Source organism: Rhamphochromis sp. 'chilingali' (genome assembly GCF_963969265.1).
Source record: "Rhamphochromis sp. 'chilingali' genome assembly, chromosome: 7".
NCBI classification, from domain to species: domain Eukaryota; kingdom Metazoa; phylum Chordata; class Actinopteri; order Cichliformes; family Cichlidae; genus Rhamphochromis; species Rhamphochromis sp. 'chilingali'.
The window spans coordinates 56,550-78,488 of NC_137934.1; the positions used below are offsets into that span (position 1 = coordinate 56,550).

General features: G+C 41.2%; 1 protein-coding gene across 3 annotated transcripts in view; it reads left to right on the plus strand.

Annotated features, from left to right (window-relative positions):
- tmtc1 (transmembrane O-mannosyltransferase targeting cadherins 1) overlaps nucleotides 1-21,939 on the plus strand; it is a 91,878-nt gene that overhangs the window by 12,587 nt on the left and 57,352 nt on the right. For all 3 annotated transcript variants that reach the window (XM_080886318.1, XM_080886316.1, XM_080886317.1), the window contains exons 2-4: nucleotides 3,416-3,593; nucleotides 14,129-14,202; nucleotides 14,870-15,046. In XM_080886318.1, the coding sequence (XP_080742444.1) occupies nucleotides 3,416-3,593; nucleotides 14,129-14,202; nucleotides 14,870-15,046 (429 nt within the window). The remainder of the gene's footprint in view (nucleotides 1-3,415; nucleotides 3,594-14,128; nucleotides 14,203-14,869; nucleotides 15,047-21,939) is intronic.

Below are 21,939 nucleotides of genomic sequence, written 5' to 3' on the forward strand. Positions count from 1 at the left end.
TGTCAACTAGGGCTGGGCCATATCATACTGTTCACGATAATACCGGTATAATGTCATGCAACGATAAGAAAATGAAATATCGCGATAGAATATGGGTAAAACGCGCATGCACATGGCGAAAAATGCACGGCGGCGTATTGTGTGTGTATAACCTCTTTTTAAGTTTTGTGGATATTATACATGGTTATGCTGAGGATATGTCGGCCAATTTCCACTAGAAATGCCTTTTGGTTAAACTGTCAGCAAGGAATTTGCATTTGCACTGTTAAATTTTTATATAACTTTAATGTAAAAAACAGCTGCTTGTTTAAGTGAAAATACAATGATGGTTTTTTTTTTTTTTTTTTGCACTAATAAAATTGTGGAGTTGTGAAGTATTTTGTGTCAATTATATCGTCAGTTATATCGTTATCGCAAACTTTCAAATGTATATCGTGATAAATATTTTTGGTCATATCGCCCTGCTCTAGTGTCAACTATGTTCCTCCATTACAAACATGTGGCGAGAAATCCCACAGCCTTTGTACCTCAGGCGCTGTGTATATGCTAAAGCTGAAGAGAAGGATGTCACATCACTCTGTGGAGATATAAGAACATGTGATGTCTCTGTGAATGTCAGACTGAACTGATCTGCTCCTTTGAAATTCACCTCCACTCACATATGGAATATTTCCATAAGTTACTGATAAGACCTTAACTGGTTTCAGGGTGGCTGTTTTTCGTTTGTTGTATCTGTCACCTTTAGGAATGTGCTTGGCTGTTGTTGGTGTGTCGATAAACCTACTTGAACCCTTGCTGGAACTATTTAAGCATCACGTGTGAGAAGTAAAGATCGTTAGGTTTGGCATCACTAATTAGAATTTGCTCAGGAAATGTAAATTTAAACAGTTTATATTCCAGTTGTAAATAGACTTAAGTGGATAGATTGTAACATTAAGGCTACAAAAAGACTTTTATTAAAGCTGTTGTACTTTTGACATGTTTAATGCTCTGCATCTTGTTCTATTTAATCTGAACAAGCCCCTAAAAACAGTCAGTGATCACTGTCGCCCTCTCTCGGTTTTTATTACCACTGTTCATTTTAAAGCTCAGTTTTTACCCTTGGGCAACTACAGCCCAGCCCACGCAGCAGTATGTTAACCTCCTAAGACCCGAACTCTTTCATGGCATGCATTTTTAATTTTTCTCTGCTATTTGGGTTGATTGGGACCCGATGAATGTAAAAACAAAGAATTACCAGATTTTTATTTTGTTTTTGTTTTTTTTACCTGATTTTTGTTTCTGACAAAAACAAGATCCACATTTCCTCGGAGGGGGCTTTCTGCACCGGGGCTGTGCTGCTGGGGCTCTGTGGGACTTCTCAGCCTGGCTGGGGGCCTTCTTTGCCTCCCTCCTGCTGTGTGCCCAGCCTGGAGGCTGCGGTCTGTGACCGGCTCCCGGTGCAGATGGCTCCCTGTGATAGTGTTTCCTCACCTGGCTCATGTGTGCCCAGCCCAATTTTACTCTTTAAATGTGAGTGTGTGTGTGCGTGTGTGTGTGTGTGTGTGTGTGTGTGTGCGGGGGGGGGGGGTGTATGTATCCATGATCGTTTATGTTAATGAGAGTGTGGGGAGTGAGTTGGAGGGCGGGGTGGGGTGGGCTGCTTTTAACCATGTAAAGCACTTTGTGCTACATCTTTGTATGAAAAGTGCTTTATAAATAAAGATTGAGTGATATGAGGACATTCGCTTTAAATTTTGATAGAACAGTGGCAGTATAATGTCCTCATAAGTGGATATCAGGCCCTTGTAGAGCAAAATTTAGTATTTTGGTCTAAACAACCCAAAATGTGATGTCCACATATGTGGACGCCAGGTCCTAGGAGGTAATGACTAACCTCGTATTGTGGATGGATTATCTCAGTTGTTCTCCTGACTGAAGTTTGGTCCGTTTACAGCATCCTGCCATGCGATTGCATTTGTCCCTAACCATCGGAAACCCTCACGTTAACTTTTATCGAGTGGAAAAAAGTTAGCGTTCATCCTCCAGCTTCACTGTTTATGTTATGCTAACATAGCCGTGTCGCTAGCAATCACGTAGCACATCGTTATATAGTAGCTAGCCCAACTTCAGTAACCTTACAAACGTCACTGCTGTTTAGTTTTCTGTCTTCATTCATGTTGGAAATGACAGCAGAGCTGTACGTTTGGATTTTTCAGAAATCTCTGTCAGAACATGCTATATCATGTTTAGGTGGAAGCTAGCGAGCTAACTTCCTGCTAACTTCTAACTCTGTTGTTTTCATGGATGCCTGGATGTTAAACTTAAGTGTTACACCTGGTAAAGCAGCAACGCTAATCATTTTATTAAAGATGAAAAAATTTAGACAGTTTATAACTCTCAGTGATTCTGCAGTGTTCGTTTGACTTTGGGACCTGAAACGGACGGAGTTTAGGACCCAGATTACTCCGCAAGGCTCCTGACTACAACAATTCATCAAACGGTGCGGCTTCGTAGCTTACCAAAGCCATACTAAAACATTTTTGACAGAGGTTTGAGCGCCGTGTAGCACATAAAATCGGTTCGAGGTCAGTAAGCACAACCAGAATTCATACTTAAGGCGCACTGTCGATTTTTGAGAAAAGTAATGGATTTTAAGTGCGTAAGATACAGAAGAAAAGAATAAATCGCGATATATATCATTACCACACATGCTTCAAATTATACTGCGATATGGATTTTAGGCCATATCGCCCAGGCCTAACACCCAGCCTCATAGAACCCACATAGCAGAGCCATTTTCTCCAGTGTTTTATATATTTCTCATACTCTAAATTCACTAAAAAAGAGTTATCTTTTTCATCTTATAAATCTCTCAAGTTACATCAATCCAGCTGTGTTTAATTGTTGGTGAATCCTGTGTTAGCCATCTTTTGGTCAGTGCCTTTTTACTTGCAGCCAACAGCAGACCAAGTATTTATTCTGCACTCTTTATGTCTGAGGGTGTGTATCCTAAAATATAGATTTGAAATCAAAGGGTAAATATGTGCTAAAGATGTTTTGAATAGCTTTATGAACATCTTTCCAGTATAATGCATCAACTTTGAGGACAAAATGTTCACTTACTTGCTCTAACATTTTCCTTCAAAGCAATCATGTTGTGTTTGAAATTCATGCCACTGTGAAAACTGAGATTCTGTTAAGAATTATAAGACGGTCACCTTATCCACGAACACAGAACCGAATTTACTTCAGGAATTGTCTCAGTAAATCCAAAGATGTGCATGTGTTTTAGACAAGGCTGTCCCCTAACAGTGTCGGTCTTTGAGAAAAATAAAGATATTAAACTTTATTTTTCACTCTCTTAATGATATTTTAAGATTTCTATTTTTTATACTTTGTCCATCTCACAGAGCTGAATTTTTCTCTCTGTTAGGTTGAACATCGTGCTGGGTGGTATGACACCTCTGTATTTCCACATTGTCAACGTGTGTTTGCACTGCACCGTAACCTGCCTGCTGATGCACGTATGCCAGTGCCACGTGTTTGAAAACCGCCGCCTGGCCTTCGTCACGGCGCTCCTCTTCACCGTGCACCCTGTCCACACCGAGGCTGTGAGTATAACCATAAAGTTACAGGCTGCTCGGGGAATATGACAACAGAGTTTCAGTTATCACATGAAACATATTGAACTTGACTGTCCTGGCCCACTAGAACTGGTTTCCACTTCAACATCTCAGACAAAGAGGTTCATTCAAAATGATACATTTTTCCTCCTCTAAGTTGAAACGTTGACCACAGGATAGTCACAGGATATTTCATTCATTTGAAATGGTAACCAACAGAGCAGTGACTTTTATCTTCTCAAGTCTATCTTCATTAAGCTGCTCCCGCTGCTCGTTTTGTTGCTTTTTGTCACACATTTGTCAGACAGCCATTCCCCTTGTTGCCAGGTTTCAAAAATGAAGGTTTTGATTTTCATGAAGCATCAATCTGTGTCTGTGTTTTCTCCTGTATTTTGGGATGAGATCATATGTCTGGGTGGAGCTGATGGTCTGTGTTCCAGTTAGAAACTGAGTCATTATTGTAGAGACCAAGTTGTCACAGTGGAAAGCTGGACTGAAAGACAGCACAGAGGCACTAATCATGGCAGCACAGGAACAAGCTCTGAGCACAGATCCATAGAGGCTGGGGTCCATCACAGCAGGCAAGACCCCAGGTGCAGGCTGTGTAAAGATGCCCCAGAGACAATCCAGCACATAACAGCAGGGTGCAAGATGCTAGCAGGCAGGGCATACATGGAACGCCATAACCGAGTGGCCGGCATAGTGTACAGGAACATCTGTGTCGAGTATAACCTGGAAGTCCCGAGGTCACAATGGGAGACGCCCCCAAGGGTGGTGGAGAACAACCGAGCTAAGATCCTGTGGGACTTCCACATACAGACGGACAAAATGGTGGTGGCTAACCAACCGGACATAGTGGTGGTAGAGAAGCAGAAGAAGACGGCTGTAGTGATCGATGTAGCGGTTCCCAATGACAGCAATATCAGGAAGAAGGAACACAAGAAGCTGGAGAAATACCAAGGGCTCAGAGAAGAGCTGGAGAGGATGTGGAGGGTGAAGGTGACGGTGGTCCCCGTGGTAATCGGAGCACTAGGTGCGGTGACTCCCAAGCTAGGCGAGTGGCTCCAGCAGATCCCGGGAACAACATCAGAGATCTCTGTCCAGAAGAGCGCAGTCCTGGGAACAGCTAAGATACTGCAGGACCCTCAAGCTCCCAGGCCTCTGGTAGAGGACCTCAGCTTGAAGGATAGACCGCCCGCAGGGGCAGTTGGAGAATTACTGTATATCTGTTAATGATAATGATATTTCAGTCATTAACAGATTTAGAAAATGACAACCAAAAAATGCTTCTAAAACCAAATGACAACAAACAATTGAAGGAGGTGATGAAATCGCTGACCATCTTGGTATGCAGAGGAAATCAGTGGCCAGGCAATAGTAACTGATTTCTGACTGACTTCTTCACTGAGTATTCATATTTTTTTCACGATATAAACTTGTATGACAAATAGATTGCAATATATGAAAGAAGAAGAAGAAAGATTGTTTAATTTATTTAAATTATCTATTCATTTTGTTCATCTAAAATCATCCCTCAAATGGAGCAACTTTTCCCTGTCAGAGCCAAAGGATCAAGGAAAGGAGAAAGAAAGCATTATCAAGCTACGGGGGCAAAGCTTTGAGAAACACAGCAGGGCTCAGGTATCCTGCTATCAGCAGTGTTGGGCAAGTTACTTTGAAAAAGTAATTAATTATAGTCACTAGTTACTTCTTCAAAAAGGTAACTGAGTTAGTAATTGAGTTACAATATTCTAAAAGTAATTAATTACTTGAAAAGTAACTATTGCGTTAGCCTAAACAAAAAAAAAAGTTTAACCCTCTGGGGTCCAGGGTATAATTGGCCATTTTTAACTACTTTTGATTTTCGTGTCTGAAATTACAGTTAGGTTTTCATTTTGACATACTGTATTAACACAACTGATCTAAAATCAGACAAATTTCAATAAGATGCCACACAAATTATTTGTGCCACTCCAAAAAAATAATTTCTGTCCACTATAAAGGAGAACATCACAGGCTGATACCTGCAGGTCTGACAGCAGCAGGTGTATCACTACTGTTTCTACCTGGAGACAGCAGTCGCCTCATTGTCACAACACTACACATTAACTACACACTCCAAACACGCTAAACGTCACAAATCTCTCACATCTCAAAACTCCTTCTCTCTGTTTTTCTGCTGTCTCTCTCTCTCCTAAAACTTCCCCTGTTTTTTTTTTTTTTGTTTTTTTGCTCATAAGCAGAGAGTGCTCGCTGCGCTGTCCTTAGACAGTAAACGTGACCAAACTATTGAGGAAAAACACGCGTATATATTTGTTTATCATGACTCTGGTTTTACTGGCCTATCAACACAGTTTATACACTGGTATATGTCACCTTGTTGCTTTGTCTTTAAGTGGTCATGTGATTGGCTTACCACGACTACTTTATTCTTCCTCAGTCAAACAGCAGCACTCATGCGATTGTTTTGCCCCCTTAGCTCCAGGTGTTGTTCTAGACAGTGATCGTGATCGCCGTCCGCAGGAGTGCGCAGCCACTTAAAGCTGTAGCGTCCAGATTACTTACAGCTACTTCCTGCAGCTGGTATAAGGTGCGGTAAGCTGAACACAGCTTCAACCGTCTGTTTGTTGAAGAATAGTAACGCAAACGCATTTTCTTGTTAGTAACTGTAACAGCATTGTAATGATAGGAATAGTAATTAGTTAGATTACTCGTTAATGAAAGAAGTAATGCCGTTATTCCCATCACTGGCTATCAGTCCTCTGAGTTCTTTGTGCCCTCGGCTCAACCTCCATGTGATTCCCAAAGGGCAACATTTCTCCTGATCTGCCTCTGAGAGGTGGTGAGTCAAGTTCTGTAAGCTTACAGTCTACGACTCTTCTCACTCACTTCAACAGGTGAGACAACAACAAAGGGCTCAGACGTTCACTACAGGAGCGCTGCAGAGAAATTGGAGATGGAAGGAGCAGAAGGGGAGGGTAGATGAATGTGTAGCGTGGAAAAAGAGCTGTATAGAAATTGGCACACGAGGGTGATGAAAGGAAATCAGAGGCAGGCAAAGAGAGATCGGGCAAGAAAATAGGAATTGAGTGCAGCAGGGGCTGTAACAGGACAGAGAGACATTAAGAGAAAGAAGCGAGGGAGAGAGACAGAGAGAGTGAACTGGAAAGACTACGCAGTAGAAAACAAAGTGAGAATAGGAAGCATGAAACAGCTAGTTCAGTCTTGCATAGACTTTGATGCTCATCTCAGGCCCAACTCTTGGATCGGTTGGGGGAGAGGATGAGGAGCTGCTAATTGGCTGTAACACACATGCTGATAAATACTAATAGGAGTGAAAAATGTATTTTGTGTTAATGTGTTTCTGCCATCAAATTCAAAGTGCTGATTTGTTTCTTATAAATATATATTTTGTCAACTTCGTGTTTTCCATGAATGTTTTCTTTTATGAATAAAATGGGGGTTTACAGTATTTGCAAATCATTTTGTTCATCAGGTTTTTATGTACATTTTGCACAGGTGCTCTTTTTGGAATGGGGGCTGTCTGTCTGTGGCTGTTATAGATAATAGATATTTACAACCTCTCTCTCAGTTACACCTAGCACATCTGGAGGTGCTTAGAAGCCACATGAGAACAACACTGCTCAAAAATGAACTCAACACATTTTAATAAGAGTTTGACATCGAGTCAGGTAAGCTGGGCATACACTGTGCAATTTTTGGCCCATTTTGAGCCGAGTTTTCAGTTGTGTGACCGTTTTGGGGATCAGCCCGAGTTTCGCCTTAATAACGTGTCGTGCATAGGGATGGGTATCGTTTAGGTTTTATCCAATACCAGTACCAAACCGGTACTTTTGAAACGGTGCCGGTGCTTAAAGAATGGAGAACACACACTTTGTCCAAAAACCTCATGTTCAGCTGTTTTTTTTGTAAAAAGATGTTAGCCTTTTCTGCAGCTATAGGGCATATATGGTATCACTTTTGGCTGGAAGCAGTGCTTAAAAAATGGAAAAAACACAAACTTTGTCCAAAAACCTCTCATGTTTAGCTGTTTTCCACTTTTTCTTTGGTCATTTTTGGCCAGGGTGAAGGGAGTATCTGCCATCAAACAAGAAGGCAGCCGCATGCAACTACGACGGTGTTTGCTAGTTCACCTTACATGCATTAATTTAATAACGTGGTTAGCCTACTCAACGTAAATTACACACGAACAACATTAAGCGACTCACCCAGAGAAGAACGGCTGCTGCTGCCATCATCATCCTCATCATTTCTGCTACACTGGCAGGGCTAGGGGCCAGGACTCTCCTCTTCAGGTTCTTGGGGGATGTTGCTAACTCCGGGTCCGATAACAGGCACCACACCCGCAGTAGATGTGCTCGGTGTGAGGTCTCGCAGCAAGCTATCAATAACGGTGCATTTCTTGGCTTTTAAAAAAAACGCTATGCGTCGCCAGGCGTTTCATCAGATTCGAGGAGTTACCTCCTTTGACAGCATCACAGTATCAGCTTAAAGAACTTGTTGCAGGCTGCTGAGTTTGCATATTTTGCTGTGAAGTACAGCCAGACTTTTGCCCGCTTCACCTTGGGCATTTTTAATCTGTAGCTCTGCTCTAAAAGAACTTACGTACCTGGGCCCGCCTACTATCCCTGGAGAGGTAAAATGATTGGCTAGAATTCAAAGTGCATGACATCTCAGGGGAAAAAAAAGCACCGAAATAAAGCACCGAAATAAAGCACCGAAATGTGCGCTGCTTTTCAGTCTGGTCACTACCGTTTATGTCAGGATACCAGTACCCATCCCTAGGCGTGCATCGTGTAGTATACGTGGCGTAACGAGAAGCGATTAACACCTCACGACCAGCTGCCTATCAGCAGTCGTTTGGTTGCAAGAAAATCAAACCTGTCGGCCGTCGTGATTGTAGCTGCCTGTTCAATATTTTTCATTAGCAATTTAGCAAAGTTGATGGTGGTGGTGGGGTGTGTGTGTGTGTGTGTGTCTGTGTGAGTGAAAGACGGAGAGGGAGAGCGAGACACAGATTTTGTGTTATAAGCTTCATGTTATGTACGTACAGTGTGAGCACTCAGGTCGCATCACAGCATCGGGCCGTTTGGTGAGAGACCCTGCATCCTGACCTACGAACTTCCAACCCCTGAGACTCAATCATACAGTTTGAGCAGGAGCTGAATAACGCGACTGAAAAATTCGCAGTGTATGCCCAGCTTTAAACTTCTAGACCATCCGTCTGATCAGTTAAGTAGCAAGGGGGTGAAATAACAAGAGGTACACTACAGGGGCAACAGTGAGGCAGTCCCCAAAATTGGAATGGTTGTACGGGTGGAGGCAGCTTTCCCTCCTCATTTTCTCAGTTTTTCACTTGTTTTTTTCTCTGTAGACCTTACAAAGGTTTGCACAAATATGCGTGCCATTCCCAGATGACTGGCTTTGTATAAACAGGCAGTTATACTAGGAGAGCAGGACAGAGCCATAGACTGTCCTTAACCCATCATCAAGACCGGTATCTGCTCCTCTCTGCAAGTAGAAACAGGATGAGCACTAACAGAAGCCTAAAAGCTGACCTCTACCAGGCCACTGGTGTGAGTGTTGTCAAACAGACTTCGTGAGGATGGCCTGAGGGGCTGACGTTAATGATCGTGACATTTTATGCTCATGTTTCCATGAGCATGGCGATCCGTTAGTGCCAGGGCTGCACAGTTATACATATTTTAATCATAATCATGATTTTGGCTTCCCACAACCATGTGAACATGATCACGTAATGCTCAAAGTGTGTGCCCCTCCACTTAAAACGCAAGCAGTCTGGACAAGTAACAGTAGGTTAATTGACAAAAATCTAAATAGCTTGCCCTTGGAAAGCTGAAGATCATCATCCAGTGTTTGGCACAAGTAATGTTCACCAGGAACAAAGTCAGCAAGATGACTTCAAGTCATTTGTTCAATTAATTGTAGACAGAACTAACAAAAGATTAGACAGCATTCTAAAGGATGTACAGGATGTTAAGTCCAGCCTGCAATTCACGGATGGTGTTGTCGGTCAGCTGCAAACCAAAGAGAAAAGTATTAAAAGCAAATTGAAAGAAAGAGTTTGAATTAGTGGTCAGCAGCATATGCGGGGAAACCAAAGAGTTAACAACCAAGTTGGATTGTTTAGAAAATGAATAGAGGAGGAATAACATCGTGTTGGATGGATTAATAGACGAACATGCAGAAACTTGGGAAGCATTAGAGCAGGGGTGGCCAACCCGCGGCTCTCCAGCCGCATGCGGCTCTTTGCCTGGTTTCATGCGGCTCTTACATTCATATCAAAGATTGTGTTTGTGTTTTGAGTTTTTTTTGTGTTGTTGTTTTAAAATGTGCACATTCGCTTCACTTGAGTTCAATACTGTATTTTCATCAAATGGCCATGTGTGTGAGATGAAAATACTGCAAAATTTCCCAGTAGGAGCAAGTTCGCCCTTAAAATGGCAGGGAAAAAATGCACAGTGAAAAGAAAATATGAAGATGAACAAAGGACGTTTTTAACAGAGTGGGAGAGTTTATATTTTTTGTTGTTGAACGCAATGGCAAGCCATTCTGCCTTATATGTCAGACGTCATTAGTGCATTTCAAAGCTTCAAATCTTCAGCGCCACTTCAGCTCACTCCATGCTAACATCGACCAGGAATTTCCAAAAGGGACTGAACTTCACAAGCACACTTTGAAAAGTCAGGCAGAAAAGCAGATACAGTTTTTCCAAAAATTTACGAAGCGGTCAGAGACCATAACGCTCGCATCCTATCAGCTGGCTTGGAACATTGCACGGGCTAAAAAGCCATACAATGAAGGGGAGTTCGTTAAAAAATGCCTCAGTGATGTTGTTGAAATCTTGTCTCCTGAAAACGACAAATTAAACCGCGTGGTATCAGACGTCCAACTGTCCCGCCACACTGTTGAACACAGAATATCGGACATTAACACGGCTATTGAATCACAGTTGCACTCTGACCTTCAAGCATGTGAGTATTTTAGTGTCGCTTTGGATGAGAGTTGTGATATAGAAGACAAGCCTCAGTTGGCAATATTTGCACGGTCTGTGTCAAACGATTGTGTGATCAAAGAAGAACTCCTGGATATTGTGCCATTAAAAGACAGAACCCGTGGCATAGATGTGAACAAACCATGATGGCTGCATTTGAAAAAGCAAATCTGCCCATAACGAAATTAACTGCAATAGCCACGGATGGAGCACCAGCCATGATGGGATCTGTGAACGGGCTTGTGGGGCTGTGCAAAGCTGACCAAACTATTCCTGACTTTTGGATCATCCACTGCATCATCCACATGGAGCAACTCGTGTCTAAATCATTGAATTTAGATAACGTCACGAAGCCTGTGATGGAAATCGTCAACTATATCCGCACACATGCGCTTAGCCACAGGCAATTCAAGAATCTCATTGCTGAGCTGGACCAAGGGCTTCCAGGTGACCTGCCGCTGCACTGCACTGTGAGGTGGCTGTCAAAAGGCCGGGTACTCTCTCGCTTCTTTGAGCTTTTGGATGCCGTGAAACTGTTTATGGAAGAGAAGGACTATCCCGAGCTCTCGAACCTCAAGTGGATTATGGATCTGGCCTTTTTGGTCGACATGCTGTGTCACTTGGACAGACTGAACCTGACCCTGCAGGGTAAGTTAAAAATGCTGCCTGACCTGGTGCAAAGTGTGTTTGCATTTGTCAACAAACTGAAGCTGTTCAAGACATATTCAAAAGGGAGTTATAGCATTTTCCCACTGCTAAAAGCCAGCGGGCAAGTCGCCAGCGCTGCCCTGAGTAAGCAAAGAGCCAGATATGCAACGCTGATTGAAAACTTGCACGAAAGCTTCGTGACCCGGTTCCATGATCTACAATTGAAAAGGCCACAGATTACGTTCCTCGTCGACCGATTTAATGCAGAGACCGGCTGTTTGAAAGTCCCGCTAGTCACAGATGAAGCTGCGGCTGAGTTGGAGATGATCGATCTTTGTGAAAAGGACCAATTGAAACCTGCTTTAAGGGAAGGGACCATTGAGTTCTGGAAAAGTGTGCCAATGGAAAAATACCCCAATGTCAAATGGGCCGCGCTTAAGATACTGTCAATGTTTGGGTCAACATACGTCTGCGAGTCTGTGAAATCAAAGCATCGATCTGTTCTGACTGACACTCGAATTGCTTCGAGTGGCAACAACGGAATACAAGCCAGATTTGAAGAGGATTGTTCAAGGCAAGGAATGCCAGAAGTCCCACTAAACAACATGCATTGTAGAAGTAAATGCTATTGTAGATTATTATATTTTTGTTTGTGGACTTGGTTAAACTGAGAGTTTGTGTGTGTGAGACAGTGCACACAATGTTCATTGTTGAAAATGACTGGCCTGTGGTTTTAGTACTGTAGGAGTCCATTTCTGTCATTATCATGTTGGTGTGTGACATTTACAATAAATCTGGCTGAGCAGAGATGTGTGCGTGTGCGTGTGTGTGTGTGAGAGAGGGAGGATGGGTGATGTTCATGTGTGCCCATGTGTATGATGTGGCTCTTTGCGGTAACACAGTAAAAGAAAAAAAAGTGGCTCTTGGTCTCTGACTGGTTGGCCACCCCTGAATTAGAGGATAAAGTCCAACACTTGCTGAAGAACCAGCAGGGCCTCGACAGCGACACGTTCAAATCGAACGCGGTCACGTATGGCTGAGCCAGGCAGATTGTGGTCAGGTTACAAAGATCAGGAAGAAGAGGAAAGAACTATTACTACAGCTGAGAGTGGCCAGAGACAGAGGTGATATTGCCGTCCTGAAACATGATAAATTTATTGTTAAACCGAGGTCCCGGAATGCTGGATTTAACACTTACACTTTCAGTAATATTGCCATTTAACGGCTAGAAATCAGAATCAGAATGCTGATTCTGATTTCTAGCCGTTATGGTTGATCAGTTTATTCCCGGATTCTCCGCAAAATATTTTTCAGTAGCTCATGGTAGTATTTGTAGCCTTAAATATAAGTTTCAGGAAATTCAGTCATTGCTGTCAACAAACTCATTTCTGAGACACATTTAGGTGCTGCCTTTGAGAATAATGAATTTGAAATGAATGGTTATAAGTTGTATAGGAAAGACTTAAACAGATTTGGAGGGGGTGTTGCCTTATATATATTAATGACAATGTGGCAAGCAAACTACGTATGAACTTAATGTTTGACGATCTGGAAATCGTGTGGGTTCAGTTACACCCGCTCCATGGCACGCTGTTATTGGTAGGTTGCTGCTACAGACGCCCTAGTAGCAATACGTTGTATGTAGAACGAATCTGTGAAATGTTGGAAAGATGGAAGACAAGGACATATTTTTATTTGGAGATTTTAATATTAATTGGTCATCTACTTCTTGTCCTTTAAGGAAAAAGAAGAGTTCATTAGCATCTACTGCTGTCTGTCTCAGATGGTAATCATTCCCACGCGGATGACGGTCAACAGAGGCAGGTCATAGGTCATCATCTTGTATTGATCATATATATACAAATGTTCCTGAACAATGCTTAAACATTGTCTCTGTTCCAGTTAGTTATAGTGACCATAATCTTGTAGGCTTGACCAAGAAAATGAAACCACTGAAAACTGCACGAGAGATTGTTTTTCGTAGATCATACATAAACTTTAACACAGACAAATATTTTAATAAGAAGAATTTATATTATCAACATGAGCTCAAGGAGGCCAATAAGGACAGAAAGAAGATGTGGAAAGTTTTAACCAATATAATGGGCAGAGTGATGCTCTGGTGGTGCCACACATCAGCACAGATGGAATGTTTATAAGTAAAGCTAAGGATATATTTCAAGATTTACTACAGCAATAAAATAACAAATTTAAAATGAGTAGAGGAGAACCCATCCTATCATGCTATCATGGATAATAAGCAATGCCAATTTAAGTTTGAGGCAGTGAATGTTGAGACGATGGAGCGTTTATTAATATCACTTCCTGATGATACATCTTCAGGTTCTGATAACATAGACAGTAAACTGCTCAAAGCTGCAGCCAAGTTTGTGTCCCTTCCTATACATCACATAGATGTTTGGCATGCAGCTTATTTCCATCGCAGTGGAATGAATCGGAAAGAATTCCAATTCCAAAAAATAAGAATGCTGTTTTTAATGGTGTCAGTAGCAGACCTGTTAGTCTAAGTAAAGTTCTGGGGAGAATTGTTTATGAACAAATCATGCTTGCCCAACGGAAACACGTGTGTGATCAGACATTATAGAAAAGCCTTAATACTTATTCTTGGCACCAGTAACCATGAGCCATGGTCACACTGCGTATCGCTCTCAAGGTTTGAAAGGAAAGTACAGAGGCTGGTTCTACTGAGACAGTGATGTGCAGCTCACTGTAGCATAGCAACAGTAATGGGCTGCACATAGACATCCAGCAGTGTGTCCTCAATGGAGCATTCTGGCACATGCGTAATCTCTCAAATCTGTGCACGTCTGTTTCGCAGGTGTCTGGTATCGTGGGTAGAGCTGATGTGTTGGCCTGTCTGCTGTTTTTGCTGACATTCCTCTCCTATATTAGGTAAGATATTAGATTATTGTAAGACAACACCATCCTCAACCTCTCTATGCACATTTGCAACTGTAAATTAGATTGGCCTGCCTGAGAGACTGATGCAGATCGAGTGAATAGAATAAACTTGGAAAGCTCCTACAAACGGGTGGTTGTAATACTGAATTATTTTTAACAAGTGAGTGAAAATGTTAAACGGTTTTGTTACTCATGTTCAGTCGTGTAATGCATATGACTTTGTGAGGTTTATGATTACAGCTTGGTGTTTAAAAAGTGAACAGAATCTCAAAGCACATACGATTTTACAGAGTACTTTTACTGTTACCATAGTTAGATTTGTTACGGGATGGATGGAAAATTGTTCATAAAAACATCATGTTTAGTCTCATTTACATACAGGAAGTGTTACAGCCCATTAGTGTATAATTTATATGTTCAGTATATCAGCTGAACATATAAAAGCTTATGAACACGCAGGTCTGACAGTTCTTAATTACAGCCATAAAAAACATCTAAATTTAGCTAATGTAACAAGTGATTTCTGTCGTTGTGTTAGACGTGCTGCAACATGACTGCCACGTCACATTTAACGAACAGAAGCTGTCCTGAAGCTAGTGACTTTACAAAAGCCGAGCTGTTTTGTTCTCTCATACTTTTGTCTCGTCTCCTCTCTCAGGAGTGTGGGTGGGCGTGTCTCTGAGGACTCGCTGGCCTTCACGGTGTCGTCATCTTCGCTGTTCCTCAGTTTGCTGCTGGGCACCTGCGCCATGCTGGTGAAAGAGACAGGCATCACCGTGTTTGGAGTGTGCTTGCTCTACGACGCCCTGGTGCTTTGCCGCAAGCCTCTCATGTAGTAAGGACACAGGCTCTTCCTTTCTTCCTGTTTATTTTTTCCCCATCTTCTTTTATCTGGCCAACATGTTGCTGAACGTGGGCATCGTTTTTCAGCAAATTCTAACACCTGTGAGCTACCACTACAACCATAAAGAATTTGTTTGTTAGCAGACAAAATGAGCTTTTTCAGGCACCGTGCGCATAAAGAGTAGATCACTGAAAAGCTTCTGTTGGGTTTTACTTTCTCCAAGTAAAAAACACTTTTATATTGAAACAATAATGACAGCTTTCATAAAGAGGTCTAGTGTAAGTCTTGTGTAAAGGTCAAGGTTTGATTTAGACATCTTTACACCCAATCTGTTTTTTATGATCTGTGTTTTATCCGTCTTCACATTTCATTCTATATTTCTGAAAGACTTGCTTTGGACTTATAAAATTAAAAGAAACTAATAAAAAGTGTCAGACCTTCAGAGAGAAAGAGCTTTTTTAAACAGTGTTTGAAAATAATACGAGCAGTCTAATTTGTGCCTGTAACAGAGCGTGATGCCGCTGGATCTTCAGATGTTTTATTAGAGGTGTACACCTGATGTTATTAAACAGGAAGTGAACAAGCTTACTCTAGAAGTGTTAGGGGCTGACTGATTCAAAAAAGCTGGCAATAATTATCACAATATAAATGAATTAAACACAAATATATCAGAGTATGTTTTGTATTTGTGTAACTGGTGACTCCTCTATACATACATTGTGTTCTACTGTATTATGCTCTTGCTCATCCTTTCTCTGTGCTAGTGCTGTCCAAGGTACACGAGATTAAATCTACCAGATTAAAAGATCCAGCAGGCAGTTTGAGGGGATTTTTTTTTATCCATCAGTGAATTTAAAAGATAAGAATTAAACGAGAGCCAGATTAACCCCTTGACCCCACACACTCACTCTTTGTCAGGTTCCCAGTTGTGCACTTTGGCCGCTCTCCCCAGAGCCACACAACCATTTTTAGGCTTAGTTTTGACCTGGACCTTTCAAGCACTTTCTACAGCAATCCAAGAATATGTTTTAACCAACCTTTAACTGTTCCACAGTCTAAACTCGTTGTGGTGACAGAGCCTGGAATGGTCTTCCTCCTGATATTAGATCTGCACAAACGCTCAAACATTTCAAATCGTTAATAAAGAGACATTTTTGTGGTCTGGATTTTAACACACATTGACTTTAATAGCCTTAGTTGTTGTTGTTGTTTTAGTTGTTTTTATTGACATATTGTATTTATTTGTTTTTCTATATTTTACTGCATCATTGTTGTGCATTTTATTTATTTTAGTGGCATTTTACAGTGTTAAGCACTGTTTGGAAATGTGCTATAATAAACAAACTTGACCTAAATACTTGTAACTAGGGATGATTGTTTTAATAATAGAGTATCGATTATTCCTTTGATTAATTGAGTAGTTGGATAAGAAATACTTTTTTTTATTCATGGGAAATTATAAATATTCAAAAGACAAAAAACTTTTTCAAAATAAACTGCATACAACATCTGTCCAAAAAACTAAACCCTTTGATTGTATTTAAGTGTGCAACGAATGAGTTAGGGTTTATTCAAAGTTATGACAAATTCCTGCGTAAAAATGATCATCATACATAATGAAAACAATCTTATGAAAAATAACTACATTAGTCTTTTGAATATTTTATGTAAAGCCAATACAGTTATGCTGTATATTATATTATATATTGGCATTAGCATTACCTAAGTGCAAAGCTGGAGAAAAGAGTAAGTCATGCCACTGAATGGTTGCTAAAATTAAATCCAAATATGAGCTAGGTGAATGTCCCAAAACATCTGCTATTTTCTGCAGTTAATGCTTAATTATTTAAAGTTGCCATATTTTTGTAGCATGCACATGCTTGACACGAAGGAGGTTAGGGTTAGTTACAAAATACATATATAAAAAAAAATAAAAATTATTACAACAATTGTTGGGATATTTTATGCATTTTTTCATATTAATGTTGTTTTAGACAAATATGAAATAATTAAGATTATTAGTTAAGCATCTAAGGGCAGTTTCTTGAATGGAAAAAGAGACTGTTTTTACTAGAAGCAGGACTATCACTTTTTCTGATGTACTTTATTCTTCAGTTTTACATATTCATAGAAACAGTATATAATATCTCTACCGTAAGAAGACTCCAGTAATTCAACCACATTATATAGCTTCTTAGAAGTGCAACTATACGTCAGTTCAGTTCAAACCAGTTTTATTTATACAGCGCCAAATCACAACAGCAGTCACCTTAAGGTGCTTTATGTTGTAAGGCAGACCCTACACTACACTACAATACACACAATAATACATCCCAACGTGATGACTCATGACATACTTACTAATTAATTAATTACCCTCTAAGGGGTACAATGAAGGAACAGGAGAGGAAATTCCATACAGAGTGAGGAATGTGAAAACTTTCAGCTCTGAGTGAAATGTAGGCTGAGTTGGATTCAGTGCAAAAATTAGACAGTGTTGGTGATTTTGAACTCGATCAAAATCAGTGTTTTACTTTCACCACATCTTCCCTGAGATATGCACACCTCCATCCCTTCGCTCCTTTCCTTTTTCCCCAGTTACAGAAAATTGGCATCCTGCTGTTAACAGCAGCAGAATTTTTTTTTCACATCGTGGGCTTGATATTAGAATTTTAATTTCTAATGTCATAATATACCATACCATACCATACCACCTTTATTTATAAAGCACTTTAACATAAAACCAGAGTTCACAAAGTGCTGTACATGCTAAAAGCAAATTAAAATGAGATAAGATAAAATAAATAACTAAAAAACTAAAATAAATTAAAACATGTCAAAACAAATTTAGTCAACCCCTCTAATCAATGCCAAAGGCTTCAGCGAACAAATATGTTTTAAGAAGACTTTTAAATTCAGAGAGAGAAGAGGCCTGCCTAACATGCAAGGGTAGATCATTCCACAACTTTGGAGCAACTACAGCAAAAGCACGATCACCTTTAGATTTATACTTAGTTTTTGGTACCTTAAGGAGCTGCTGATTGGCGGACCTAAGGGAACGGGGAGGTGTATATGGTTGTAGTAGCTCCGAGAGGTAGGGGGGGGCCAGGCCATTAAGAGATTTAAAAGCAAATAAGAGAATTTTAAAAACAATCCTAAAATGTACAGGTAGCCAATGGAGTGAAATTAAAATTGGGGTAATGTGCTCAAACTTTTTTGTTCCAGTTAAAAGACGTGCTGCAGCATTTTGCACAACCTGCAGGCGCCTAATGGACGCATCACTAACCCCAAAATAAAGTGCGTTACAATAATCCAGCCTAGAAGTAACAAAGGCATGGATTACTGTCTCAAAATGCTGTTTCGATAAGATAGGCTTTATTTTGGCTAATTCCCTCAAATGAAAAAAGCTAGATCTTACAGCAGCTCATATAATATAATTAATTAATTCTAATCTGCCTAGTATTGGACAACTAGGACAATAGAACACAAATTGCAATGACTGATTCTTTTTTCTTTTAATTCCACTGTATAAAAATTGGATGTGATTCATGAGGTAAAATTAACACAAACGTCTGTGTACAGACAAGATACAGCAGATTGTGGTTGCTGAAAGTAACTGCTGCTACAGCTTCTCTGCTGCTGCTCACGTCATCCCTCAGATCAAAATGACAAAGTGCCTCATGGTTCTATGACATCTCTAATACTTAAATAAAAGTATTTCATTACAACAGGAACTTGTAAACAAAATTATTATAAAGATAAAACTATCCATTTTCAAGTCCCTCTATCACTGTTTTTTATAATATAAGTACTTGTAAGTATAAGCATATGAAAAATTTCAAGTGTGCTGTGGAAACAAGTTACATTATAATCAACTGAACCTTCTCAGCCGCATCTGCAGAGTGACTCCTATGGGCAGAAATCTGTGCCATCAGAAACTGTATTTGAATAAGTTAAATTAGAATTTGAATTGCTTGGATTGAATCTGAATTGTAACTTGAATAAATGCTTTTAAAAACTGAATATGAATTATCCTAATTTGAAATTCAATTTATTGGTTTGAAAATGATCATCACTAACTTTAAATTGAATTTTATATTTTGAAAATGAATTCAATTGTTTTGAAACTGTATTTTATCAATTAAAATTTATGTTCTCAAATAATTTCAGATTCACTTCTCACCATTCAGTTTCAGTTCTACAATTCAATTTCAGTTCCAAAATCCAGTTTTTTGGGACTTACATCCGGTTCAGGTTCAAGAGTAATCGAGCGCAGATTAATAGAGCTACGTTTTACTAACGGACCGAAAGTGTTACTGACGGGAATCTACAGCATCATGAGCTGAATTAAGACTTCAGAAGTCATTCGTCATGTCAAATGACCAGCGGATAAACTCTCAGGTTGGTAATAAATGTATTACACGTATAAGAACAAGCGTCATGTTAACAAATGATAGCCGTACAGTAACTTTTATGCTTATTGTAGCTGTTAGCTAAAAACGCTAATTTAGCGTAGTTTGCCCTGGATTCAGCTTTGACAAACAAATATGATCGACTGTTTCTAGTAGAATTCCAAAGTTGTCACCCTCTCAGAGCCCTGTATGCTTCCAAAGACCCCTACAGTAGGGAAACATGCAAAACGGTGTCCAAACCTTTGTGTTTTAGCTTTATTTATGTCTTACACAGCATCCCAAGTCTTTAGCTAGCTTAATAACTTTAGCTAAAGTGAATAGTTAGTCTAATTCGTTAGTGCAGCATTACTGGATCATCTCTGTTTGAAGTGATATGATATGTGACTATCACTGTGTTTAACTACCATAATAATTCTTAGGGTGCTGAGTGCATGCTTAATTAGATTTTTTTTTTTTTAAACATACTGCTCCATTACTATGTTTGACAGGCTGAAGTTGTCGATTTAGGAGGTGACCCGACCATCTTTTACAGGTGTTCTGTGCCAGAAATGGAGTGTCCACTGAAGACTGAAGATACTGAATCTCTACACCTTGCCATTGATCCCATTTGTGCCTTCATCTAGACAAGAGACATTAACTTAACCACTCTCACATGCTCTGTACCTACATCACCTTCCCTGACAGTCGTAGCTTGGCTCATCTGAGGGTGAAATTATAAGAATGTGTTATTTTTCAAAGTGCTCTCTAGGGTTCCTAAATAAAATATGGCATTGAGGTCATTTCTTTTGAATTAATCCCTGTTCTGAAATATAAGAAATATAAGATAATAAGATGGCGCCGGTGAGGTCGGCTGCCGTCACGACTGCTCCGACCACTTTTTCTTTGTCTTTGTTTTTTAAGTTAGTTTTCAGCGTTTCTAAATCGGCAAAATCATCACCATTGGGTACATTAGGTATAACAGTGACACTCTTGTTTCTATTGGTATACAATGTACTCACAATTCGAAGTTTTTAACTCCGGATCAGAGCTGGCCGAGTGAGATCTTGAGGGAGAACAAAGGGAAGCGGTGGCGGCCTAGAGGGAAGCGAGCCGGCGTCAGGAACAGGCTGAGAGCTCGTGCACACCGCACACCTCTGCCTAGCATCCTGCTCGCCAACGTCCAGTCACTGGAGAACAAGCTTGACGACCTCAGGGCCAGGATAAAGTTCCAGAGAGACATTCGGGACTGCAATCTCCTCTGCTTCACCGAGACATGGCTGAACCCAGCGGTGCCGGACCACGCCATCCAGCCGGCCGAGTTCTTCTCAGTTCACCGCATGGACATGACACGGGACTCGGGGAAGTCAAGGGGAGGCGGCGTGTGTTTAATGGTGAACAACAACTGGTGCAACAGTGCGAACGTTGTTCCTCTCACACGCTCCTGCACACCAAATCTGGAACTACTGTCCATCATCTGTTGTCCTTTTTATCTACCTCGGGAATTTACATCGGTCATTATAAGTGCCGTTTATATTCCACCACAAGCGGACACGGTCACCGCCTTATGCGAGCTGCATGAGGCACTCACACAGCACCAGACACAACACCGGGACGCTGCGCTTATTGTGACGGGGGACTTTAATAGCGCCAACCTCAAACGCGCAGCGCCGAACTTTTATCAACACATTACCTGCCCCACCAGAGGTGAAAGGACACTGGACCACTGCTACACTACGGTCAAGGACGGCTACAAGGCACAATCCTGCCCTCCGTTTGGCAAATCTGATCACGCCGCCATCTTCCTCATGCCAAAATACAAACAAAGGCTGAAACAGGAAGTTCCGATTCAGAGGAAGGTCGCGCGCTGGATGGATCAATCGGTGGCCGCGTTACAGGACGCACTCGATGACGCAGACTGGGGCATGTTCAGAAACAGCTCCGATGATGATGTCAACGTGTTTACGGAAGCGGTTGTGGGATTCATCAGGAAACTAGTGGATGATACCGTGGAGACAAAGACTATCACAACGTTTCCCAACCAGAAGCCGTGGGTGGATAAAACCATCCGCGACGCTCTGAGATCCCGCACCGCTGCCTACAACACGGGACTCACGACGGGGGACATGGACCCGTACAAAGCCGCGTCATATAACGTGCGGAGGGCGGTGAAAGAGGCGAAGCAGCGCTACGGGAGGAAACTAGAGTCACAACTCCAACAGAGTGACTCTAGGAGCCTGTGGCGGGGACTAAGGACAATAACGGACTATAAAGCACCAACAACCGGTATGACGAACGCGGCCGTGACTCTGGCAGACGAGCTGAACACTTTCTATGCTCGCTTCGAGGCTGCAGCTAAGGACTCCAACAATGCTAGTGCTAGCGGCGCTAACGGCTGCAGACAGGAAGATACTGCCAGCACCGGAAACGTGCTCGTCATCTCCGAGCATGAAGTAAGGAGAGCCTTCAAAAGAGTGAACACCAGGAAAGCAGCAG